Source organism: Macaca thibetana, chromosome 4 (assembly GCF_024542745.1).
Source record: "Macaca thibetana thibetana isolate TM-01 chromosome 4, ASM2454274v1, whole genome shotgun sequence".
NCBI lineage: Eukaryota > Metazoa > Chordata > Mammalia > Primates > Cercopithecidae > Macaca > Macaca thibetana.
Window position 1 is genome coordinate 139,379,230 of NC_065581.1, and position 27,976 is coordinate 139,407,205.

The 27,976-nt window shown below is 38.4% G+C and overlaps 1 protein-coding gene across 1 annotated transcript in view; it reads right to left on the reverse strand.

Annotated features, from left to right (window-relative positions):
- Nucleotides 1-513: 513 nt before the first annotated feature.
- HINT3 (histidine triad nucleotide binding protein 3) overlaps nt 514-27,976 on the reverse strand; it is a 124,863-nt gene continuing 97,400 nt past the window's right edge. The window contains exons 2-6 of the mRNA XM_050788732.1: nt 24,735-25,052; nt 14,509-14,626; nt 8,044-8,113; nt 5,404-5,530; nt 514-2,688 (exon numbers count right to left, since the gene is read on the reverse strand). Coding sequence (XP_050644689.1) covers nt 2,656-2,688; nt 5,404-5,530; nt 8,044-8,113; nt 14,509-14,626; nt 24,735-24,935 — 549 coding nt within the window. The 5' untranslated portion in view covers nt 24,936-25,052 and the 3' untranslated portion in view covers nt 514-2,655. The remainder of the gene's footprint in view (nt 2,689-5,403; nt 5,531-8,043; nt 8,114-14,508; nt 14,627-24,734; nt 25,053-27,976) is intronic.

The window sequence follows — 27,976 nt, forward strand, 5'->3', positions numbered from 1 at the left end:
TCAAGCATACATGTTCTGTTTGTTGAATGTGTAAATGGGTTGAGAGGAGACGATAGGGTGGGAAAGGACAAAAGTAGGGAGATAGTGAGGAAGCTACTCCTGCAATCTAGATAAGAGATGATGATAACTTGGCTAAGTTGATTTCAGCTGAGTCAGATCTGTTGTTTGTATTTATATTGCAAGGATAAGAGCTGATTCATAAATAGATGAATCAACAAGTATTAGTTTCATTTTAGTGACTGGAGTATTTGTACCTAGTACATACTAAAAAATTAATGAAAGTTGTGGGCACCAGCTTTTATAAATGACTTTTTCATAGCAAAATCTAGAAGTATGTAAGTTATAAGTGTTACAATAATAAAGGCTGTGCCCTTAACCTTGGATTCTTTATATGAAAGAGGTGTGTTTACATCACTACAGTATACCTTTCATACACTGATCAGCCAATTTATAAAACATCTTTCATTTGAATTTCTGTTTTTAGTACTACTTAAAAAGTCCAGACAGGTAAAATTTGACGGTATTTTTCCACTTTTATTTCATTTTCTTCTAGCAGTTTGAAATAGCTCATTATACAATTCCACAAATAGTATCACAACATGCATAAACAATGCTCTTGATACCACTTCAAACATTTTTAATACAGGTTATGAATTAGCCTTGTTTTGAACTAGTGTTATAGATGGCTAGGGAGTTTCCAAATATTTAGACTACTGAAAAAGCTAAATGGATATTAATTGTAGTAATTTGATTATTAATCTTTGTAAGTAAATGAGAACCTCTACTAAAAATGTGTTTCCAAGGATTTTTAACAAATTGGTTTATATGAGAGCATATAAACCCATAAAAGTTGAATCAATTGGCTAACCACATTTTTTAAGAGGTCCATAAAGCATTTGAGAATTCCTTAAATATTTTACCTATTATTATTATAATGTTGTCAATTATATCCCTGCAAGTTCCCATAGTAAAACAATCAAAGATTGCAGTTGTTGAAAATTCTTTCCCTGAAGCTTGTCAAGTCTAACTGATTTATGGAAACTTGTAACTGTTAATCTATGTAAGTGCTCAGTGAACTATATCACAAAACAGTGATTAAAAAAAAAAATCTCTATAAATCTACTTTTGAGAGCCCATAACCCCTACTTCCACATCCTTTCTCCACCTTTAGTAAATAAGATGAAATCTGAACATTAACATCCATTGTAAAGTAAGTAATAGTGGAAGCAGAACTCAAGGAAAGTACTTATGGGTTTCTCAGCCTAACCAGTCACTGTCTACCTGCCTAACATTCAGTCTTGAATACTCAGTTCTACTACCACCCACTCTCAGAAGTGTTTATCCCTTCACAGCCTCTTCTGGCCTCTTCTAGCAATTGCAGGCTGAATGTCTTTTATTTCTTTATTTCCTAATCCTGGCAATATCGGGTACACATTAAATGTTCAACAAATGTTTGCTGAATGAATAAATTAATGAACAAACAGTATTGATTCCACATGTTATAACTTTTAATAAGTAATTTGTTACTTAAAACTATGTTTAATATCATGTCCCCTCTAAAAAAGAAAGAAAACTAGTACCTCAGTCTATTTTCAACAATATGTTAATCCTCATGTTCATTTATTCATATCCATATACATGGTACTATTATACATTGGCACAATGTAGGATTAACTTGCAGCACCTACTCTTCATTCATATTCACTACTGTGCTTGTAGGTTAGCACCAAAAACACAATTTCTAACAAAATATGCCTCATGAAATGATATATCAATAGTATTAATATTGTGTTATCAATTTTTCTCATCTAAGCCTATCTCTACTTTCAAATCAGGCCTTTTTCATTATAAAAGCAAAGTTTAACCTCTAATTTCTCTTTGATACAAAAACATGCCATAAAGCAACATTTTCTGCCTGTTTTATTAAGAGAACCACTTTACGTTTCTTCCCCCTTTATGTTATTAGAGGCAAAATTCCATTACACTGAATTCTAATAGCCAATTTGATAGTTATTGTAAATTCACTGATAGAAATTATATACATTATGTAGCTTTCAGGATAGATTTATTAAAAAGATGCAAGGCTTCAAAAAGTGAAAACTGCCATCTGAAATTTGAGGAAAACTGATATATATCATTCCTTCCCTCAGCAAGATCAGAGATCATTGTGTAGTATGGTATTTTTTATTTTGAAAATTTATGTGTAAAACTATAGAACTGTCAAGAAATAGCTAAGTTCTTTTTCTCCTTCACAGTAATAAAGGTTCCAATAAAGTACTTTCTATAGTAGTTTATTCTTCACATAAATAAATCACTACAGTAATTGACTACTTACTGAGAAGTGAAAATATTTTAATTTAAAAAAATACAGAGCCCTTCTTGATTAACAGAATTTGTCTTAAATAGGATTTTATCTATAATATCATATATATAAAATCCTTATACAAGTAACCATTGAAACAAATCAGTAACAAAATATTGATATAACTGTATCAAAGATCTCAGGAAACAGACATTCAGAAAAGATTTAAGGTTACTAAGTAACAGCCTCTCATAAAACCCAACAAATCTTAAAATTGCAATTAGACTTAAAAGGGACCTAAACATCACTTCATGCTGAACCAAGATTAGAAAAATCTTCCACTCTTGACATTTTCATGTTCTTAGTTTTTCAATCAAGTGATCAGCCTGTAATTTAAAAAAATACTTTTTAATTCTAGATATCATAGTCTCTATCAAATAATTCTACTGGTATCCCTATTATAATATGCCACATTAGAAGAATTGAGTACTACATATTCTGTTCCTAAAAATATCTTACAAAAAAACTCTCAGTATAATATAATATCTATATACAATTATTCTACATTGTATATAAATAGGCAGATTGTTGCCTACATTGCAAATTCATTAATAAGTTTCAAGAAGAAAAGGAAAATAAATATAACACTAAAGTTTTAAAAAGTAAAGTAAGACCTGAAATGCATATTACTAAGTGAAAGAAGCCAACCTGAAAAGGCTACACACTGTAGGATTCCAACCATATGACATTCTGGAAAAAGCAAAACTATGGAGACAATAAAAAGATCAGTGGTTGCCAGGAGTTAAAGGGGAAGGAGGGATGAATAGGCGGCATATGGAGGATTTTTAGAGCAGTGAAACTATTAGGTATGATGCTACAATGGTGGATACATGTCCTTATACATTTATCAAAACCTGCAGAATGTAAAACCAAGAGTCAACTCAAAAGTAAACTATGGACTGTGGTGATAACAATTTATCAATGGGGTTCATCGATTGTAACAAATTTACCACTGTGGTGTAGGATGTGATAGTGAGGAAACTGTACATGTGGAGGGGTAGGGGGTGCATGGGAACTCTCTGTAGTTTCTACTCAATTTTGCTATGAACTTAAATCAGCTCTAAAACATAAAGTCTATTTTTTAAAAAAGGTAAACTAAAGTCTGTGAGTTACATCATTTCAGTGTTTTTCTCAATCACACTATATAATCTGGATCATTATATAAGATTTTGAAATTAACTTCAATATCTTTATCTTGATTTTTTTCAAAGTCTCATAAGATAGTCTAACAAAGTCAGATTTAAGAAGAGTTCAGATTCTCAGGATGAACCAACAACATATCTTATAATTTTATACATTGATGTTTTCCAAGTAAAAAAGTCTTTCCTGTAAGAAAATACAGTCAAAACATTACAAAAATGTATTTTCATTCATCTTTTATTATAAAGGTATAGCTCTTATAGAAAATTAGAAATACAAATAGGGGGAAAAAAAACCTTTTCTATTACACAAACTTTGTTTAAAAAAAAAAAAAAAACCCAGCTGTCCAGCAGAATATTCCACTTTTTAAAATTTCAAATACATACACATATATACATACATATATATATACACACATACATATTATTTAATTTTTTATTATTTTTTGAGACAAGGTCTCACTCCATCACCCAGGCTGGAGTGCAGTGGCATGATCACTCACTATAGCCTCAACATTCTGGACCCAAGCGATCCTCCTATCTTAGCCTCCCAAGTTGCTGAGACTGTAGGTGGTACAGGCATGCACCACCATACCCAGCTAATTTTTGTATTTTTATATTATTTAAATGAAATCATCTGGGCAACAAGTTGAAAACAGGGATAATATGTTTGAAATACGAAGTTTCTAGAAATCAGACACTTTTAAAATTTTTCTGTACTATGACTAGAATAATACCATTCAAAAACTAATGATAAATAAATACTATTGGATGATTATTCAGATATGGCAACTATAGATCACTTTATCATCATGGACACATAAAATAACACCCTGGTAAATTAGTGGTCAATTGGCCTTAGAGGGACCCCAGAGCCACTTAATAACTAAGGTATATAAACAGACCACAGGTGTATGAACAGCTGAATTCTACTCCACTTTTGCTTTGGCAAAGCAGAATGCTGTAATTTTTTAGACTTAAAACTTTGGGTTGGGCGCAGTGGCTCACACCTGTAATCCCAGCACTTTGGGACACCGAGGCGGGTGGATCACGAGGTCAGAAGATAGAGACCAGCCTGGCCAACATGGTGAAACCCCACCTCTAATAAAAATACAAAAATTAGCTGGGCATGGTGGCACACGCCTGTAGTCCCAGCTACTTGGGAGGCTGAGGCAAGAGAATCGCTTGAACCCGCGAGGTGGAGGTTGCAGTGAGCCAAGATTGCACCACTGCACTCCAGCCTGGTGACAGAGTGAGACTCTGTCTCAAAAAACAAAACAAAACAAAACAAAACAGATCTTCGGCCGAAGATCTGGTAAGTGATGTTACTACTAAAACTCTTTTCTAAGGAGTTTGAACTATCAAAAAACACAAAAACCAAATTTCTACAATGTTGATGATACAATAGAGGTAGCAGGTAACATTTCCTGACTACTTACTATTTGCAAGGTACTATTTTAAGTGTCTTACACATAAGTTATCTTATCAACTCTCTTATCAACCCTAGGTGTAGGCACTATTACCTATATGCAGGTAACAGATAAAGACCTTGAGCCTTAAAAAATGTAAGTAACTTTTACATGAACCCTCAAGCAAGCACTGCAGTCAGAATTTGAATCCAGATCTGACTCCAAAGTCAGAACCCTGAATACCATGGTTCTTCTACATCGTATCTGCTACTTGCAATGGGGAAGACTTAGCCATAGCTTCTCTTCCTACAGACTGATGATCTTGAAACTCCCCCAAATTAAAAATATTATTTTGGATATGTGCAAGCAGTATGTTAAAACAGGTAATCAAGCCTATGAGAGCTGTAAGTACCTACTGTTGAGAAGAAAAAACTACAACGAAAAGGATATTTTAAATATTTTTGTATGCTGCTGACATAACAAGAATACTCACTGTGATAAACCAATAGGAATTGACTCTGTAAACCAACTTGGATAAGAAGCCAAGCTGATCCACTGGTGCCAGAACATGAAGGTGCAAGTGGGAAATGGAACAGAATGGTGGCATATGAAAACCCATCCTAAAATAGAAAGGAAAGAGATGATTGACAAACCAGTTTTAAAATAGTTTAAAGTCATTTTTCAGGTGGAAACACATAAATTTTAACGAGATCTAAAACAAGTTCCTAAGGTAAATAGACTGTCACAAATCTCATTGTTTCTTTGTATGCACTTCTGAGGATTCACACACTTCCTCTTCTTTTCATGTTGAAGTTTGTAGTAACATAAGCTCATCATCAAGGAAGGCCTTAACAGCATATTATGCCTTAGTATAATCTTTATGAATTCTGAGTTGGCATAATGTCATATCACTTCAGTCTTTATCATCTTAAGCTTTCATTCACTTAAAATACGCCCTTGCAATGAATTTTTTAAAACATCACTGGACAATCAAGTAGTTGTGTTCATTTATTCAATACATAGCCAGTAGATGGCACAGTTTTTCCTTTAATAAAGTACTCAGACATTTCCTACCAAACCAACAATATTTCAGTAGTGAGATTAATTATGTCATCATAAAAAACTTTCATCATCACCCAGGTTTCTTGGTTAATACTTAAAATACTTAAAATAAGTTAGATGATAATGATAATTATGTGCTTTCTAAAAGATACACGAGAATTCCTTTAAATGGTTATAAAGTTTTTTAAATATGATTTAAACTCTTAAAAATAAGCTTACAAAAAGTTTTGCAAGTCCACCTATGCTCAGCAGAGCAAGACACACCTGTAACAATAATCAAAGCCCAGAAATATTTGCCTGTTCAAGGTATCAGTGAGTGGAAGTGTGGAAAGGAGGCATAGGAGAAGTGCTATACTGCAGCAGTGATCCTCTGGGACTAGCAATGTGGAGTCAGATATGCAGTACATACTTTGAAATTTCCACCACTACCTAGAAGAGGAGACTAGGTTTTCTTTCTGCCAAACAGTCATATAATGTAGAATCAAGTAATCTAGAAGCTTGAAGCAAGTCAAAGTTTCACTCAATCTTTTCATCTTAAAGATGGCGAAGCCATGATCCAGAAAGTGTAAAATATTCCCAAGGTCACAAAATTAGACAGTCGTGGAGCTGGAGTTGAGACTCAGGGCTCTCGAATCTTTGTCCAATGTTCATTCTTCTAATAAGCATCCTATGACTGTGAAGGAAATGTGTGGCTTCTGGCCAAAGGGTCTCAAACACCATCTGTTCCTTATCATTATCACACTTGGTAATGCTTAACAGTTTTTGGAGGATTTTTCACACAGAGAATCTCATTTGCACCTACCAGCAGGCAGAGCAGGTATTATCTTGGAGAGGCTAAATGGCATGTCTAAACTAACACAGACATTATAAGTAGCGTACACCACAAGTAGCATGGATGGCATTGGAATTCAAGTCTATTCTGAATTCTAGGTTGAAAGTGTTAGAAGTAATCTCCATTATACCTGCTTGGGTCACAGAAGCAAAATCAGAAATCTTTTAAAAAGAAAAACATTACTTAGATAAATTAAAACATTTGAAAAGTCCCAGTACAGTGGCTCATGCCTGTAATCCCAGCACTTTGAGAGGGTGAGGAGGGCGGATCACTTGACGTCAGGAGTTCGAGACCAGCCTGGCCAACATAGCAAAACCCTGTCTCTACTATAAAAAAAAATGCAAAAATTAACCAGGCGTGGTGGCATGCGCCTATAATCCCAGCTACATGGAAGGCTGAGGCAAGAGAATCACTTAAACCTGAGAGGCAGAGGTTGCAGTGAGCCGAGATCGCACCACTGCACTCCAGCCTGGGGGATAGTGCAAGACTCTGTCTCAAAAAAAAAAGTTGAAAAATTGAACATCATGTGCTTACGCCAGAGTTCAGCAGACAAATTCAAGTTAAATTCACATTAGAATTATAATCATGTGCTTTTTAAATCATATAAAATTTTCCTAAGAAAATTCAACTTGCACACAATTTTATAGGAATGCACATATGGAACAAAGAAAAGCAGACTTGCTGGGTGTGGAGACTCACACCTGTCACCCCAGAACTTTGTGAGGCTGAGGCAGGAGGATCACTTGAGCCCAGGAGTTTGAGACAAGCCTGGCAACATAAGGAGACCCTGTCTCTATATAAAAAATTTTAAAAGTAGCCGGGTGTGGTAGTACTCACCTGTGGTCCTAACTACTCTGGAGGCTTAGGTAGAAGGATACTGTAGTCTGGGAAGTCGAGGTTGCAATGAGCCATGCTCACACCACTGCACTCTAGTCTGGGCAACAGAGTGAGATCCTGTCTCAAAAAATTTTTTTAAAAAGCAGACTAGTAACTATTTTACCTACCCACTGCTCATATAGACTTGTCTGTCAAAACTACAAGTGGAAATTATTAGAAGATATTGAGACACAAGAGGAAGTTTTATTACATTTATACTACCAATGAACTATATTCTCACTTTTAGGAAAACTACATTTAAACCACAAACTTCCACCTCTGTTTCCATTTTCCATAGAGAAATAATATTTTGAAAAAAGTCAATAATGTATAATATTGGTTTCGATCTGGACGTATACACACCTCACATTCGTGAAGTCAGTGAAATTATTTCTTTCAAGAATGGTTTTTCCAACAGTTACCATGTTCTCAACTGTAAAACAGAAAAGACACAACATTACACTAGAGGAGACATTAAGTTCACAAATTGCCATTGACCTTCACTCTTGTCCTATCAAATGTTTAAATGTTTAAAAGTTTACCCACATTTAAAGACACATTCAGGCCAGGCACAGTGGCTCACCCCTGTAATCCCAACACTTTGGGAGACTGAGGCAGGAGGATCTCTTGAGCCTAAGAGTTTGAGACCAGCCTGGGCAAAAAGGCAAGACCTTGTCTCTAAAAAACATTTTTTAAAAAGTAGCTGGGTGGCCAGGCGCAGTGGTTCACGCCTGTAATCCCAGCACTTTGGGAGGCCAAAGCAGGCGGATCACAAGGTCAGGAGATCGAGACCATCCTGGCCAATACAGTGAAACCCTGACTCAACTAAAATACAAAAAATGAGCCGGGCATGGTGGTGCACACCTGTAGCCCAAGCTACTCGGGAGGCTAAGGCAAGAGAATTGCTTGAACCTGGGAGGCAGAGATTGCAATGAGCCAAGATTATGCCACCACACTCCAGCCTGGAGACAGAGCAAGACTCTGTCTCAAAAAAAAAAAAAAAAAAAAAAAAAAAAAAAAAAAAAAGGTAGCCAGGCATGATGGTGCACACCTATAGTCCTAGCTACTCAAGAGGTGGAGGCTGAAGGATTTCTTGAGCCCAGGAGGTCGAGGCTGCAGTGAGCTATGATTGCGCCACTGCACTCAGGTCTAAGTAACAGAGTGAGACCCTGTCTCAAAAATAAATAAATAAAATAAAAAATAAAGACATTCAGTAGCTTTAAGTCACTGAGAAGTTTGCTTATCAACAACTGAAATAAAGTTTCAAATTGAGCCCCAGTGCAACATCACTATCACAAAATCTCATAGATAGGTAGACTTTAGGACAGCAGGCTATTTAGGACATCTGATCATATGAGGACTCATTCTCATCAGGAAGACCAAGTAATTAAACAGAAATTGTTTAATTTAATAAGACAAGAAAATTTTGAATTTGTCTTTGAGCCCAAATTAAGGATATGGTATCCCTTGCAGTCAGCCTATCCTTGACTAGCCAAAACTTTGTATAACGACTCTGGCTTCCAAATTCCATCTCCTTTATCATCTTTCTTCTCTTGGTGTTTTATGGCCTTCAGGTGGGAATAAACCCCTCCACCAGAAAAATTTTGGTAACCTGGGATCTTCAAAGCACAATGCCAAATATTAGGTCTCCATAGTTTCTAAATGGTGTAATCCTTGAAAGACAAAGAAGTAAAAACATCTATAGAGGATAGCTGATATATTGAGACTTACAAAATTATTGTTAATGTTTACTTCTCTAAGTCAGGTGTGAGCTGGGAGACTGCCAGTCTTCCAAGACTAGGCCAGCTAGTACCATAGAGTCCAAAAAAAGCTCCAAATTACTTCAAACCAGAGTATGTCTTTTTTTGGAATTTGTTCTTTTTCTAATTTAACTCTATTGCCGTTAGATAACATTTTTTTTTTATTGTACTTTATGTTCTAGGGTACATGTGCACAATGTGCAGGTTTGTTACATATGTATACAAGTGCCATGTTGGTGTGCTGCACCCATTAACTCGTCATTTACATTAGGTATATCTCCTAATGCTATCCCTCCCCTCTCCCCCCACCCCACAACAGGCCCTGGTATGTGATGTTCCCCTTCCTGTGTCCAAGTGTTCTCACTGTTCAATTCCCACCTATGAGTGAGAACATGCAGTGTTTGGTTTTCTGTCCTTGTGATAGTTTGCTGAGAATGATGGTTTCCAGCTGCATCCATGTCCCTACAAACGACATGAACTCATCCTTTTTTATGGCTGCATAGTATTCCATGGTGTATATATGCCACACTTTCTTGATCCAGTCTGTCATTGATGGACATTTGGGTTGATTCCAAGTCTTTGCTATTGTGAATAGTGCCGGATTAAACATACGTGTGCATGTGTCTTTATAGCAGCATGATTTATAATCCTTTGGGGATATACCCAGTAATGGTACATATTTATAAGATTTCAATCATTTGATATGTATTGAGCTGTATTTTATTGCTTGGAATATGGTCAACTTTGGTGAACATATGCTTTTTAAAAAACGTACACTATATTAAGTGGAGTTCTATGAATGTCAATTATAGTCATATTCCTTGATAGTGTTCTTGAACTCTTCCATATACTTATTATTTCCTCAACTTTATCAATTATATAAAAATTATTAATTTGCAACAACTTTTAGTATGGAAATATTCAAATATAACACAAAAGCAAAGAGGAAAATGTAATGGAATCCCAAATACCTACCAGCTGCTTCAAAATTAGTGACATTTGATTTGTAACAGTTATAAAAACTAGTTATAACAGCCTCTATTGTCCACTTCTGCTGAATATAAATTGAAAAATTCCTAAAAAGCTAAAGTGTGAAATCTAAGAAATAACTACAAGAATGAAAATTAAAACTTTTAATAAGAAAGATGAAAATTAAAACTTTCAATCAGGTAAATCTAAATTGGACCTAATTGTTATAAGTTCAAATGCTGCCCTATAGTTATAAATCATATATGTTCTCAAATGTACTGATAGAACTTCAAATGACTAAGGAACTTTGCTGTATTCAGAATCAACAGTTGAAAAATTGTTAGTTAATTCACTAGCCTAAATATTAATGAACTACACATCAAGGTTTTCCATCAAAGTGGTTTCTTACCTTTTAAAAATCTAGCCCGGCCGGGCGCGGTGGCTCAAGCCTGTAATCCCAGCACTTTGGGAGGCCGAGACAGGCGGATCACGAGGTCAGGAGATCGAGACCATCCTGGCTGACACAGTGAAACCCCGTCTCTACTAAAATACAAAAAAAATTAGCCGGGCGAGGTGGCGGGCGCCTGTACTCCCAGCTACTCGGGAGGCTGAGGCAGGAGAATGGCGTGAACCCGGGAGGCGGGGCTTGCAGTGAGCTGAGATCCGGCCACTGCACTCCAGCCTGGGCAACAGAGCCAGACTCCGTCTCAAAAAAAAAAAAAAAAAAAAAAAAAAAAATCTAGCCCAACTGATCTATCATGTAGGCTACCTTAAAATATTGATCAAACTAATCCCAGAACCTCATGACAAAGCCTTTCCAGATTTCAGAAGTCCTAGCCAGAGCAATCAGGCAAGAGAAAGAAATAAAAGGCATCCAAATAGGAAAAGGAGTCAAACTATCTCTCCTCACCAACAATCTGCGTCTATACCTAGAAAACCCTGAAGACTCCACCAATAGGCTCTTGGAACTGATAAATGACTTTAGTAAAGTTTTGGGATACAAATTCAATGTGCAAAAATCAGTAGTATTTCCAAATACAAATAACATTCAAACCGAGAGTCTCAAATCAAGAACACAATCCCATTTACAATAGCCACACACACACACAAAAAATACCTAGGAATATAGCTAGTCAAGGAGGTGAAAGATCTGCACAAGGAGAACTACAAAATGCTACTGAAAGAAATCATAGATGATACAAACAAATGAAAAAACATTCTATGCTCGTGGACTGCAAGAATCAGTATTGTTAAAAAAGGCCATACTGCCCAAAGCAATCTACGGATTCAACACTACCAACATCATTTTTCACACAATTAGGGAAAACTATTCTACAATTCATGTGGAACTAAAAAACCCAAGTAGCCAAGACAATCCTAAGCAAAAAGAACAATGCTTGAGCCATCACATTACCCAACTTCTTTTTTTTTTTTTTTTTTTTTTTTTTGAGACGGAGTCTCACTCTGTCCCCCTCGCTGGAGTGCAGTGGCCGGATCTCAGCTCACTGCAAACTCCGCCTCCCGGGTTCAGGCCATTCTCCTGCCTCAGCCTCCCGAGTAGCTGGGACTACAGGCGCCCACCACCTCGCCCGGCTAGTTTTTTGTATTTTTTAGTAGAGACGGGGTTTCACTGTGTTAGCCAGGATGGTCTCGATCTCCTGACCTCGTGATCCACCTGTCTCTGCCTCCCAAAGTGCTGGGATTACAGGCTTGAGCCACCGCGCCCGGCTACCCAACTTCAAGCTATACTATAAGTCTATGTAACCAAAACAGCATGAGAGTGGTACAAAAACAGACACATAGACCAACAGAACATAAGAGAGAACCCAGAAATAAAGCCACACACCTACAGCCATCTGATCTTCAACAAAGTTGACAAAAATAAGCAATGGGAAAATACGCCATATTCAGTTAAATGGTGTTGGGATAGCTGGTTATCTATATGGAGAAGAATAAAACTGGACCCCTGCCTTTCACCATATACAATTAACACAAGATGGATTAAAGATTTAAATCTAGGACCTCAAACTATAAGAATCCTAGAAGAAACCCCAGGAAACACCATTCTGGACATCAGCCTTGGGAAATAATTTATGACTAAGTCCTCAAGAGCAACTGCAATAAAAACACAAATTGACAAGTGGGACCAAATTGAAGAGCTTCTTCACAGCAAAAGAAACTATCAACAGAGTAAACAGATAACCTACATAATGGGAAAAAGTATTTGCAAACTATGCATGTGACAAAGGTGCAATATCCCAAATCTGTAAATAGTTATTAAACAATTAAACAACCAAAAAACACCATGAAATAATGGGCAAAAGACATAAACAGACACTTCTCAAAAGAAGACATACAAGAGGACAACAAATATATGAAAAAATGCTCCATATCACTAATCATCAGGAAATGCAAATCAAACCCACAATAAGATACTATTTCAACACCAATCAGAATGGCTATTTTTAAAAAGTAAAAAAATAACAGATGCTGGTGAGGCGGAGGAGAAAACATAACACTTACACACTGCTGATGAGAATGTAAATTAGTTCAGCCACTGTGGAAAGCAGTTTGGAGATTCCTCAAAAAAAATAAAATAGAACTACCATTTGACCCAGCAATCCCATTACTGGGTATATATCCAAAAGAAAACAAATTATTCTACCAAAAAGACATATGCACTTGTATGTGAGTCACAGCACTATTCACAGTAGCAAAGGCATGGAATCAACCTAGGTGCCCATCAGCAGTAGGCTAGATAAAGAAAATGTGGTACATATATGCCATGTAATACTGTGCAGCTATAAAAAAGAATGAAGTAATCTTTTCAGCAGCATGGATGCAGCTGGTGGCCATTATCCTAAGTGAATTACACAGGAACAGAAAACCAAACACTCCGTGTTCCCACTTATAAGGAGAGGTTAAACACTGGGTACTCGTGGACAAAAAGATGGCAACAGTAGACACTGGGGACTACTAAAAGTGGGAGAGAAAAATGGGGGCAAGAGGTGAAAACTTAACTGTTGGGTACTATGCTCACTACCTGGGTGACAGATCATTTGTATCCCAAACCGCAGCACCACACAATATATCCATGTAATAAACCTGCTCATGTACCCCCAAATCTAAAATAAAAGTTGAAATTATCTTTTTTAAAGGCAGCTTTGAAGTGAGCTTAGAAATGTCTTAGAAAATGATAGGTGACAAGTCACAGAAGGCATGAGTAGGAAAATGAGTAATCATCCTCAATAGACAAGATTCAGAATCTCCTTTTCAGAAGCTAGAAGTTCATCACTAAAAACTCATAATTAAATTTTGGTGCTAATTTATATTCACAGGAGACTATAAGGCAGGTATCAACATGATGTCACCATAAGGCAATATGAGCTCATTTGTCATATCATAACTTGTTTGTTTATAATTTTTCATAGCACCTTTCATTTCAGAGTCAAGAAAGTCCATCATTTAAAAAGTCATAAAAATAGGCCAGGCATGGTGGCTCAAACCTGTAATCCCAGCACTTTGGGAGGCCTAGGTGGTGGATCACCTGAGGTCAGGAGTTCAAGACCAGCCTGGCCAACATGGTGAAACCTCGTCTCTACTAAAAATACAAAAATTAGCCAGGCATTGTGGCGCATGCCTGTAATCCCAGCTACTTGGAAAGCTGAGGCAGGAGAATTACTTGAACCTAGGAGACGAGGCTGCAGTGAGCCGAGATCGCACCACTGCACTCCAACCTAGGCGACTGAACAAGATTCTGTCTCAAAAAAAAAAAAAAAAAAAAAAAAAAAGACATAAAAATATATCTTTTGGACAGTTTAAATGTTAAATAGCATGATGTCTAGTATATGCTTCAAAATCACTGTGGGAAAAGGTTAATATATTTTTTTAAATTGTCCACGAGTTCCTAAATGTGGAAGCTGCATAATGAATACATCAGTATTGTACTATTTTTAAATGAATTTAAAATTCTTTATAGTGAAAATTTCAAAAAGTCATAGTGCTCCTTTTTTACAGTACTTTTCTTTTTAATCTTCACTGCCATCACTGATACCAACTGAAGATGATATAAACATGAAGAATACTGCCATCATCTTACCCAGTTCTACTTGATCTTTCCTTAGAGTTCTGCAGTTTCCAATATGCTTCTTTGGCACCACAAGATAATGATGAGTTGCTGCTGGTTTGATATCTTTGAAGCAAATTAGGTCCTCATTCTAAAGGAAAAAACATTTGCTAGTAAATTTTTAAAAAGAATTTCTTAATGCTGTTCTGGCATGACTTAAATATCATTAATCTCAGTCTGACAGGGAAATGATACATACATCACACCTAACCCCCACTGGGCAATTTTATAATTATGCATTAAGTTCATAACAGTTCCTTCATGAGATGCTCATTTATTCCAGAGAATAAAAAAGACACATAAAGTCAATTTTGGAGAAACAATTACGAGTAAAGTTTACTAAAGCTTCATTACCAATAATCTCAGAGTTTATTACTTCATTACACATTTCTCTATCCCTACCCTAAAGTTTTTCACTCTTGATACATATTTTTTAAGGTTTGGCTACAGAATCACAGCAAGATAGATAAATTCCTTTCTACATTTAATTTTTTTCCCAACATAGCATTTTCCTCAACTATAAAAAGAACATCAGCTAGCATTTACATGTTCAGGGACTGCATTTTTTAAACATTTTTTAAAGCAATTATATCCAAACACTTTTTTACTTGCCACTTTACAGTATTAAAAAGACCGAAATGCTGAAACAAATTCCAGTATATTGTACTAATTTATGGGCCCACTACAATACATGTATGGCATCAGTTTTCTGGTTTACATTGCTCCGCACAGTAATCTACAGAAAAAAGAAAAGGAGAGGAAGAAGAGCATGTTTCAACCCATTAACATTTGAATTTCAAATTTTCCTAAGAGAAAATCTATATTCGCTAAATAACCATATTAAGTATCTGATAGTGAATATCTTATTAAGTATCTTATACTGATTTTAATTAATTTATAATTATAAGCACTTTATAGTAAATAAAAATTAATTAAAATCAGTATAAGCAGAGTTTCCCTTAAAAAAAATCCATGAATGCAATGCTGCTCAACAGTTCTCCATTCCAAGAGCCAAAATTCAATTCAAACAAGTGTGTCATATCCATTCCAGTAATCCTGGTTATCCTAAGATAACAAACATAACAATTATATATCAATTTAATCCAATTCTATCATTTTTATTATGGTTTTTCTGTCTAGTATTAAAATTAAAAATTGATATCCATGGTATGTTTTAGAAAAGGATAAGGTCAAGGACTATAATGTTTTTGATTGTTTAAAATTTTCCTTTTTTCCTTTCTTTGAGATAGAATCTCTCTCTGTAGCCCAGCCTGGAATGCAGTGGCACACTCATGGCTCACCGCAGTCTCGATCTCCTGAGCTCAGTTGATCCTCCCACCTCAGCCTCCCAAGTAGCTGGGACTAAAGATGCACATCACCATGCCAGGCTACATATATATATATTTCTAGAGATGGAGTCTCCCTATGTTGTCCAGGCAGGTCTCAAACTCCTGGACTCAAGCGATCCTCCTGCCTCAGTCTCCCAAAGTGCTGGGATTACCATTATTTCTTTAATACTTCCAGCTCAGAAACAATTAAAATTGAGGGTTAAATCTAGTACAAGAAAATTGCCACAATCGTACTTCCCAGATTGATTCATAACACAACAATGTTATAAATCTTTATTTCCCCTCAATTATGGCATTAATTTTTCAAATTCCAGAGGCAATTCTTTCTGGTACAGAATACAACCTGGTTAGAATTAGTTTGAGATGATGTAGCTGTAGTCTACCTCACAGCAGGAATAACACTTCTTTAGATTAATAGAACTAGCAAGTGCCAGTCTAATGGCTAGTAGGAGAAAAGCTAAAGAGGTTCCTAAAAATCTGCTGTCTCATACTGCATAACTTAGCCATAAGAATGAACCAAAATGCTTAGTTTTGTCTTCCAACCCCTATATTGAAAGGTTTTGATTACTAACTCTCATATACCATAATTTATTTTCCCAATTTTAATTAATTAATTACCCAATCCCAATCCTAATAAAAACTACCAATCAACATGACTCTCATCACCAGGAATAGATAAAATTCCTCTCAAAAATAAAGAAACTCGATGTTTTAGTTAGCCTGCACCCTGACTAAATTAGATTTTCATGAAGCTTTCTGAAATATTGAAACTAGCTCTGATGTCACCCTTTGTTCCATTCCTACTGCTGATCCAGACATCATTTACATAGTTCATCTTAAGAAAAATGATCCTCCTATTCCACAGATACACTGGCAAAAATATGAAATGATATGTGTGTGTGTGTGTATATATATGTGTATATATATATATATATATATAAAAACTATTCTTTGCAGCATAATTCATGATAGCAAAGGACTGAAAAATAAACCAAACGTTCATAATGCATCTGGGAGACTGGTTTAATAAATTATGGCAAATCCACACAATGGAGTATTGTGTGGCTCTAAAAATGAATGAGGAAGATTTTCATATACATATGAAATTATTTCCAAAACATATTCAAGCTTTCTTTAAAAATACCAAAGAGCAGAAGAGTGGTTAAGCTATCTTTTGTGTGTAAGAAAGACAAATACAAATACAGACATGTGAATACCTATTTACTCACAATGGAATGATAAACAAAAAAGTTTTTAAAAGTTTCTTATGGAGAAAGAGAACATGGTAGAGACGACAAGAGAACGGATGCTAGATTTCTCCAAATGTACCTTGCTTTACAATTTGGACTCTGAAAACATGTAAATATTTAACATGTATACTTCACACTTCACAAGAAAAAAAAAGCAATCCCTAAAAATAAAAAACAAACAACAATAAATGAACCTAACTGTATGTCATTTTGGTAGCACAATCATTCCATTCAAAGAAAAGAATGATTTCAAGTGACTTAAAAATACAGTATTTTGACTATCCATCCCTAATGACATCCACTAAAAGAGCATTTTTATTCCTGCACTGAATTTGGATCATAGGAAAGCTCCTCAAGTGTGGGGCATGCCATATTCATCTCTGAACTCCAAGTGAATAACAAAGTACACCTGCCAAACTGCTGAATAAATAAATGACAGATGCTTCATAGAAGATCAAGTTACAGATACACCCTCCTCTATCCCTTAAAAAATGGTGTGTCATTTGGGTTTTCAGGTATTTTTCCAGGAACAGAGATAGGTTTTCTATGATCTTTCAGTTTCTCTTTTCAAAACCCCTTCTTAAATTGGAATTGTGGCCATTTTTGAATTAGATCAGTGTGTCTCAACCTTTTCTCATTATCACCTCCCTAAGGAGCCTTTATAGACGTTTTCTGATTGCCCCCTCCCATGATGTTTTAATGTCACAGATACACTGTATATATGTTTATGATCTGTATGGTATACCTATGCTTTACATATAAAAAGAATAAAAAATGTTTTTCCCCTGCCACCTCTGCTCCACCCCAGGGAAGAACCAACTTTTATCCTTTTGGTAATACATGGATGAGAGGAAGAGCTAGCCTGTCCTGACTTCATTTTCACCACTGACTCTAATCATCAATTCAAACACAACAAATAACTGTTTCAGATTTCTTTAAATCTGAAAACCCAAATAGGGCAGATTGGCACTCAACCTCCATTCTAAATATTTGTGTTTTCTGTAATGCAGAACTAAAAAACCTAAAAAATCCCAGAGGGAATTTAGATCTTGCCAATCAAAAAGCCATGTTTTTGCTGCTTCTGTTATCATCCATCTTCCAAACTTGGCCAGCTCTAAGACTACAAAGACAGGTTTTTTCTTTTCTTTCTTTTATCTTTCTCCCCCTCCCCCTTTTGAATACCTTATCACTAGCTTCAAGGATATCAAGAATGGCAAGACATCTATTTTTTTCTTGGGAAAAAACTGCCAGCATGGACCCAGCAGATGGAGTGTGGCTCTGAAGCCATGTTTCTCAACCAGAGATGGAAATACATAGATGCTCTTTTGATCATGGATACTGCTAGAATTTGGTGCACAGAGATCAGGGATGCTAACCATCCTGCAACAGGAGAAATAGTCCCACAAAACAAAGTAGAGTTGTACGCAAAATGCCAATAGCATTCCCACTGGAAATATCACTTACAAGTAGCAGTCACACTGCTTCTTTATCTCTGAATCACAACTAAAGAAGCATCTTTCTGAGGTTAAAGTTCTAATGGCAGCCACCTGACTCCTGCCTTCCTCACTGTGTCAGGGAAAGCACTTCTCCAATAAACAGTTCTGCAGTGCTGGTCTGGGTGTCACTCCTGAAGGATATTCTAGAACCTGCTCTACCAGCCCTTCTAAAGAGTTTTTTAAGCAAATGATTCCCTACATTAAATCAATTTCTGCTTTCAGTAACTAGAATTTTTTTTTTCTTTCCAGCAACTGGACCCTGACTGACATCTAAAGCAAATGTTAAAAGTAACATTTGAAAAAACATTTCAGTATCATGTCATCTAAGGTGCTAGGCAAAATTTGATTAAAGAATGGGGACAATGTTCAAGTTAAATTGACACTGAGTTACTTCCTCAGTATAGTTCCAAGCAAGGTAAATTCTAGTCCAGTGTTACTCAATTACTTTTTCATTATTGCTTATCTAATGAGCCTTTTAAGACTTTTTTTCCCCAATCCCATCTCCATGAGATTTTAATACCACAGCTATACTCTCTGTTTACTCTATGTATATCTGTGCCTCATACACGAAACAGTAAGACATTGCCCCATCACCACCAAAAACCAATTTTCACCCCTTTGGGAGTGTCATTTGCCCCATTGAGAATGCATGGTTCAGCCTTTGCTTAGTTTTAAATCTGCAGTGTACAATTAGACAACACCATATGGAGGTTTATGGAGTGAAGAATCTTCTATAGCTTTTGCTGGAAAGGCTTGCCAGACTAACCCGTCATGATGCTGGTAACTCCAATTTTTCCAAATGGAAATTTTTCTCTTTTGTACTTAAATTACACTTTATATAAACCCAACAGTTTCTAAATGTTTACAATGAATATATTTGAATGAATATATGAATGTATGATATAAACCATCGAATTACGTTATATAATTATTCTTTTTAAAATGATTAATCTTTAATCTTTCATGAGTGAGCTCTTGTACATAAAGTCATCTTAAATTCAATCTGAAAAAGACAACTTTTGGGAGCACTATTATACACATATATGTATCTTATGTTCTGTATTATATGGATATGTGTGTGATATATATATATAGGTTTCCATCCATGATTCCTAGCTCATAACTCCCAATACCCTTGTTACAGTCTTTTTTTTTAATCATGTTGAGGCACTTTAGGCCTCAGAGACAGGCCTCAGAAAAAGAATCTCTCTCTCAATCTCTCTGACTTTCTCTTGCCCTCCCTTTACCTGCCCAAGTCAGGACTATAATCTTCCCTGACCTTTCTGATTGTGGATCATGAGACTCTCATTTCTGAAGGGATTCTGCCTCATACCCCGGAGGAAGGAAAGCTGCACACAGAGGCCAAGAAGAATCTGGACAGGCCTTGATGGGTTTCTCCACTCAGTCTACCAGTATTAGATCATACCCTTTTTGTCCAGTCACATTAATACAGAATTGTCAGTCAGGCCTATCCAATGAAGACTCCATAAAAGGCCCAAGAGAACAGAATTTAGAGAGTTTCTGGATAGCTGAACTCATGGAGGCTCCTGGGAGAGGACACGCCTGAGGAGGGCATGGAAGCTCTGCCCCCTTTTCCCCATACTTAGGGCTATTCATCTCTTCATCAGCATCCTTTGGAATATCCTCTATAATAAACCAGTAAACCTAAGTGTTTCCCTGAGTTCTGCAAGCCACTCTAGCAAGTTCTAGAACCCAAAGAGAAGGTCGTGGGACCCCCAACTTCAAGCTGTTCGGTCAGAAGTTCCAGAGGCCTGGACTTGCAACTGGTGGGAAGGGCAGGCCAGTTTTGGGGACTGAGTCTGCAACTCGTGGGATCTGATGCTATCACCAGGTAGATAGTATAAGAATTGCAATGGAGGACACCGAGCTGGTGTCTGCTGCAAAACTGATTGTTTGCTTGGTGTGTGTGGGAACACCTCCATACATTTGGTCACAGAAGTGTTCTGTGTTGATTGCTGTTGAATGGGAAAACAAAAAAAGCAGTTTGTGTTTTTCTACTGACAATGGGCTATTGTATATATTCACCCTATTTCCCTAATTTAGGGTGTAAATTAGTCCAAAGTACTGATTATGTCTTATTTCCACCATGAAAATATCCCCAGGCTCTTCATGTTGTTTACTTTGTTCCTAACCAAGAAAAATTCTCACCTTGGATGTGATAGAAGTCTGGATCCCACCCCTTTTGATGACTATTTTTAGACAAAGCTTTCTAGAGCTACTAGTATCTATTTTCCTTGAGTTTCATTATTGGAATTGCAGAATACAAAATTTAAAAGCACTTTCTAAGGATCTACTAAATATTGAACTCTGAGTTTGAAAATGCACTTTACCTCTCTTTAGCCTACTTTTATATTTAGTAAAATAAAGGGAGATTGAAGAGGCAGAACTAGGTCCCTCCTGACTCTATGGGTCAGTCCAACAGAGGTCTGCAAACAGACAACTGGTGTACGTATTCTTTCTCCTTGTCAGGTGCTGTCTTTACTTCCTTCTATTCAGCATATATTCCATGGTCTACCACTTCAGCCACTTGCCTGCCATAACTTCTTCTTCTTTTTTTTTTTTTTTTTTCCAGACAGAGTCTTGCTCTGTCACCCAGGCTGGAGTGCAGTGGCGCCATCTTGGCTCACTGCAACCTCCACCTCCCGGGTTCAAGCAGTTCTCCTCCCTCTGCCTCCCAAGTAGCTGCGATTACAGGTGCCTGCCACCACACCCAGCTAATTTTCGTATTTTTAGTAGAGATGGGGTTTCACCATGTTGGCCAGGCTGGTCTCAAACTCCTGACCTCATGATCCGCCCACCTCAGCCTCCTAAAGTGCTGGGATTACAGGCATGAGCCACTGCACCCGGCTCCATAACTTCTTAACTGTGTCTTACTACACTTCTATAACACCCACATGGCAAAACCCCAACCCTAGGTCAATACAACTGCCTACCTTGTGTAATCCCAGCCTTAGGCTGCTGCTGGAAAGTGGGTAGAGAATCACACAACTGAGCAGACTGGTGCGACCTGAAATTGAATGTCCTCAACCTCACATGACCTGAAATCAAATGTCCTCAACCTCACGTGACCCGCTGTACAACAATCCTTGTTTCCCTAATTCTCTCTCCCAGCCTTCAGAGGAGCTACTTCAAAGCTTTTACTTGTAAATAACCATATAATTGCTCCTTCTCCTTTTTCAAGGCTTAACTCAAATGTCACCTGCTTAGTGCAGATTTTCCGGACTAAAATTTTTAAACTGCATCCCCTTCCTCTTTATTTTCTGCTACCTAATAAGCTATAAATTGTACTTACTATTTTGAGTATTATCCTTTTCTGCAACTATGATGTAAGTGCCATAAGGGCAAGGAGTTTTGCATGCTTTGTTTACGGCTGTATCCCCATGCCTCCAACAGTACCTGGCACACAGACAGTGAGGAATGAGTTTCCTCTTTCCCAGGGGCAACGTTCTACCCCCGGGCCATTTTAAACCTCTCTCTATAGGCATCTTCCCATGAGATTTGAACACACAAACGTCTTCACTGTTTTAAAAGCTTTCTCTTAATCCCCAGCTTCTCCTGTAGCTACCACTACCTTTCTCTCCTCCCCTGGATTGCCAAATTCCTGCGAGAGTTGTCTGTATTTGCTGTTTTCACTCCTTCCTTTCCCAAGTTCTTCTCAATCAACTGCTATCTGCCTTTTGCTTTACCACTTCATAAAACTGCTCTCCTCAAGGTCAATGAACATCACTTTGGGGACACAACCAGTCCTGATCTGACTTGGCCTCTCTGCAAGGACATACAAGGGTCACCTAACCCAGATTTGAGGATGAAGGCAGGCTGATATTGCTGCTGACATTGCTGATAATTCCTTTCTTTTTGACATACTCCCTTCTCTTGGCCTTCTCAGCGTTCCTTCTATTTCTCTGTTCCTTCTCTCTTCCCTTTTCAGGTCCTCTTCCTCTGCCTGTCCCTTATGATTTTACTGTTCTTCAGAGTTCTGTGTAGGCCTCCCCTTCACTTTTTAACCTCCTGGGTGACCTCATCACTTCCCTTCTTTTTCAGTTTCCATCTATAAACTGACAGTTCCTGTAATCTGGGTTAGAGATACAGATCCCTCTACAGAGCGCTAGACTATCCAACCATTTAAAAGACATCTCTAGTTAGATGGCTCAAACTCACCTCAAACTCCATGACTCCATAGCTGAACTCATCGTTTTGCTACTCCCCACCACTCCCCTGGCTATCTTTTCTCCTCCTGTGTTCCTGATCTTAATGAAATGGTAGTACCACTACCAGTTTACCCTAGCCAGAAACCCAGAAATCATCTTTTACTTCCCCCTCTTTCTTTTCCTTATTCTCTTATATCTAAATCAAAGTTTCTAAACCTTGGCACTTCTAACATTTTGAGGACTGGATAAGTCTGTTTTATGTGCGTGTGTTGATGGCGGGGGGCGGGGGGCGGGGGGGTGGCTGTGCTATCCTGTGCACTGTACCAAGTTAATAGCAACCCTGGCTTTTACCCATTATTTAGGTCCCAGAGGCAACCCCCAGAAGTGTCAGAAGTTGTTACAATCAAAAGTATCTCAAGACATTGGAAAACATCCCCTGGGAGGGCAAAATTGCCCCCAGTTGAGAATCACTGACCTGTATCCATCAAGTCCTGCCTGTTTTACCTCCTGAATACTGTATCTCTTAAATTGATATACTTTTCATAATCTCCTCTACCACATTCTCATTTCAGGCCATCATCAGGGTAGATTACTCTAATAGCTTTCTAACAGGTCTCCACACCTCCGGACTGGTCTCCTCCAAATCAGTCTCCACAATGATCCCAGAATGACCTTTCAAAGATCAAACTCCTTCCTATAACTCCGCAACATCTTCCTCCTAGCCCACCATTAAACATTGCGAAGCTTCACTTTGCTCTAAAGACAAAATTCCTTCACATGAATTCCAACACACTTAATAATCTGGCCCCTTGTTTACCTCTCCAGCCTCGTCTTTCATCCTCTCAAACTCTACGCACTAGACAATTTCTGTTCGCTTTTCTATCACACAAACTGAACCTCTCGGGGGGTCTCTCTACCTGGGACATTATTCTCTCCATTTCCTCATGTGATCAACTCCTACTTATTTCTTCAAGTCTCATTTCCTCTGGAAAGCCTTCCCTAATTCTTCAGATCTGGTTAGATGCTCCTCCCATAAGCTTACAAAATACTGTAAAATCACCTGACCACAGCACGAGGCATCGTAATTGGCTACCTCCTCTGTATACACTCTGCCCTTTAGACTGTAAAATCTAGACACAGACTGTCCCTTATCTTGCTCAACAACCTCCAAAACAAGGTGCTTAGAAGGAATTCTATTTACTTTTAAAAAATAAAGGAATGTTGACTACAAAAGACACAATCTTTGGAGTTAATTCTCTCAAAAAGTTGTTTCTATATGGACAAGTAAAACCAACAGAATAAAGTGTGTACCAGATTATCCATTTAAAAACATCTGGGCAAAGTCTTCATGCTCTGAAAATGTCCACGCATCCTAACTGACAGTGGAATTCTGAGGCAATTCAGTAATAGTTTGACCTAAGACCCACTGCCTCCAGCCTATTTTCTGCCAATCTAACAAATAGCTTTTCACAATTATCATTACCTATTTTCTACTAGTTTTCTCATGAGTATCGGTATTAGAGTGTGCAGGATTTAAAATCAGTATCTTGAAGGTGGGGGAGAATCCTTGTAATAAAAGCAGAGGCCACAAAATGTTATTTGTACCAAGTACCTGGGTACCTGCAAACACAGGCCAAAGCATTCGGCCCTGTCATTCACTCTTTGCCCCTCGGAACAGCAAAGATACCGCTGGAGCCAGTGCCTGTCCGTCCCCTAGGAGTGCATCTGTCGTCAGCACCTGGACCCCGCAGAAAGGCCCGTAGTGGGCGTATCCCCAGCTCCCCGGAGCCCCATCCACACAGAGCAGCCGTGCCTCGGCGAGCTGAGCAGTGATCGGGATCCTCTGCACCCGATCCACACCGGCTAGGCCTCCCTGCCAGAGCTCCAAGGGGCGGCGAGGTCCTCACCCACCCCCGGCCGCGCCTCGCCGCCCACCTCGCAGTACAAGAGTTCAGTGCCCGGGTCCTGCTGCCCCGCGATCCGGCAGAACACGCAGGTGCTGTCGTAATCCTTGGGCTCCGGTGACTTGGCAGCGGCTTCAGGGGTCTCCACTGAGGAAACCGTAGATTCTGCAGTCGCCGAGGCCTTAGAGTCAGGGGCCAGGCCGGCGCTGCGGTTCACCTGTTCCTCCGCCATCGCACCCGCCCCTCGCGGCCTAGAGTCTTGGCCTCTCCAGGGCTACCGGGCAGCACAGGCTCCGCGTCCCGCACCTCCTCCGTTTTACCTCGAGGCGTCCCCCTTCGCCTGACGCTGGGCGGTGATCCAGGCTGAGGGGAGGGGGAAGGAGAAGCGGTGGGGAACTTCAAAGCCTGAGGCCGACTTCAAAACCAGCTGCCACTAGAGGGCGAGCGATGGCGCTGCCGAGAGTCGTCCTGACCCCTGCGCCTCGTTGGTAATGACGCACGACGTCTGCCAAGACGCAGAGCGAGCCGCGGGTCGTGGTGACATCACCGAGGCGCGGGAGCGTCTGTTATAAGGGAGGATGTTGGGTCTTCTGGTCAGGCTTTCTTCAAAGCCCATAGTATATAGCGTGTCCAAATATTGTATTACGCTGCCGTTTTTTAAAAAAAAAAAAAGTTTTTTAAAGTTTGATTTTTAAAATTTGTAGGTTTTTAAAGAATGAGCAAAATTCCTAAAGCCTTGTTTTCAACAAACATCATGTTTGCTGCATTTTCAGCCACGATAATTTGTAGTTTAAGCTCAAAATGTCCAAAACTAACCTTTACATCTCTGTTGACTTTTTATTGTTGTTAACAGAACAGCTAGATCAAAATAGCGACCTTTTTTTTTAATCTCACATTCCTCATGTACAAGTAAATGTGGAGTCCTATAGTTAATAGTCTGCAATATCCCAGAAATTCAATGCCAGTGCCTCATAATGCTTCACCTAGACCAACGCAATCATCTTCTAACTTATTTCTTGATTTTCCTGTCACTCAGACAAAACCTTCAGTAACTATGTACTCAAAGAAAAAATACTAGGGTGTTCAAGGTGGACTCTGATTTGACCTCAGCTTTTCGTTTTGTGATAATTCGCACTTGCTGAGCATCTAAAACATGCCATATATTTCTCTAATTGTCAAACAATGCAAGGTTGGTTTTATAACCACCGCTCTAGAGATGAAGGAACAAACTCAGATGCCCAGTCCCACACAGCTAATTAATAGTGACAGAGTTTAAGATCAAGGTTTGTCTAACTCCAAAACCCACCAACCTTTTTAACATACAGCACTCCTTTTTTAACACTAAAACATTTGTTGGACTAGCTCACTATATAGTTATACCCTTGGTATTTGCTGATTGAGAAAATACATAACAAACCAATTGGGAATTCAGTAATGATTTTTAATGGATTTGTATTGTAATAAAAATTGGTTACATGTGTTTTGAATTGTTATATATATACATTCAAGACATTTTTCATTCCCTTTTGTAGTTGGCCAGTAGTTTGAGGAACCACTACAATAGCTTCACTGCCCCTCAGCAGCCCAAGGCAGAGTTCAGAATCAATACATTAGACCTATGCCAAATTTTGGTATTCACAGTTTCCATGCCTGTATTGCACCCTCACATCACTCTGCTTTGATTCACACAGTTCCCTCCTAAATATTCTTGTTTCCATCTCTTCACTCCAAATTCTACCTGCCAAACCACCCCTCTAATGCTACCTCGTTCATGAAATTTTCTTTAGCCAAACTGAAATAACCACATCCTCTTGCAAATTCATTTAACAGGTTTTCAATATTTCTCTTGTAGGATTTGTCTCTTTGTATCTTATAGCTATTTATGTACATATTTATCCTGTTAGAAATTATGTTTCTTGACAACAAGATTGGGTGTGTGAATATTCCATAATGCCTAGTACAATTGGAACAGGAATTAAAAGAAATTAAAGAGGGGCCGGGCGCGGTGGCTCACGCCTGTAATCCCAGCACTTTGGGAGGCCGAGGCGGGCGGATCACAAGGTCAGGAGATCGAGACCACGGTGAAACCCCGTCTCTACTAAAAATACAAAAAATTAGCCGGGCGCGGTTGTGGGCGCCTGTAGTCCCAGCTACTCGGGAGGCTGAGCCAGGAGAATGGCGTGAACCCGGGAGGCGGAGCTTGCAGTGAGCCGAGATCGCGCCACTGCACTCCAGCCTGGGCGACCGAGCGAGACTCCGTCTCAAAAAAAAAAAAAAAAAAAAAAAAAAAAAAAAAAAAAAAAAAAAAAAAATTAAAGAATGTGTAAGCAAAAACTCAGTTGTATGTAAGAAAACCCAATTCCCCCTGAGGAAGAAAAAGAGGTGGAGTCCTTTAAAAATTAACTGCCTGTTTTTCTGTCTGTGGCTAGTGAGCCTTATCTCTCCTTTTCCCAGGCATTGTGAAGACCCTGTTTCTCTGGCTGTACAGCTGCAAGGTCACTAGACAGATAAACTCAAGTCATAAAACATGTTCTTCCTTGAAAAGTAAAAAATGATGTAATGCATGTCTCAATTAAATAACTGTCTTTGTTTCTTGCTTCTGTAATATGCTTCCCCCTGCATAGGTCTCCCCCCCTCCCCAGGAAATGCTTAAAAGGTAACCTGACCCTTTGTTCAGGTCTCAGTCTTTTTGGATGTTAATCTGACTGGGCCGGTGCACCTAAATAATAAGTCCTCCTCAACCCCTTGGTCTCTCTGGTTCCTGAATTATCCCGCAACACAGTGCTTTGCATGTCGGTAGACATTTAACAATTTTCTAATGAAGAATGGTTAGGAGCAAGGTCACTGCATGAGAGTGTTCAGGTTTCGCAGTGTGCAAGGGTACCACAGATAAGAGTGTGCTGATTCATATCATACACATATATTAACTTATGGAAAAGCACAGGCAGAACTGGAGATTCCAGGCTAAGTTCTGGAGCAGTGGAGAGCTGATTTGTATATAAACCCCTATTGGGTGCATATGGCCACACACATACACTTACGAGATCATTCACCTACATACTAGCACACGCACCTTCATAAGTTGCATCTGTTCTGACTGCACTCCTAGAGACACCCGAGATTGCTTCTCTCACTTACCTGGGACTTTCCAAGGCTTGCATCTCATTCCTCAACTTTGAACTTGATATCATTTCCCACCATGGAAGTGAGGGGAGCAACATGAAGTACTTGAAAATTGTGTAGACAATGTGTCCTGTGTGGGATCAGGCAAAA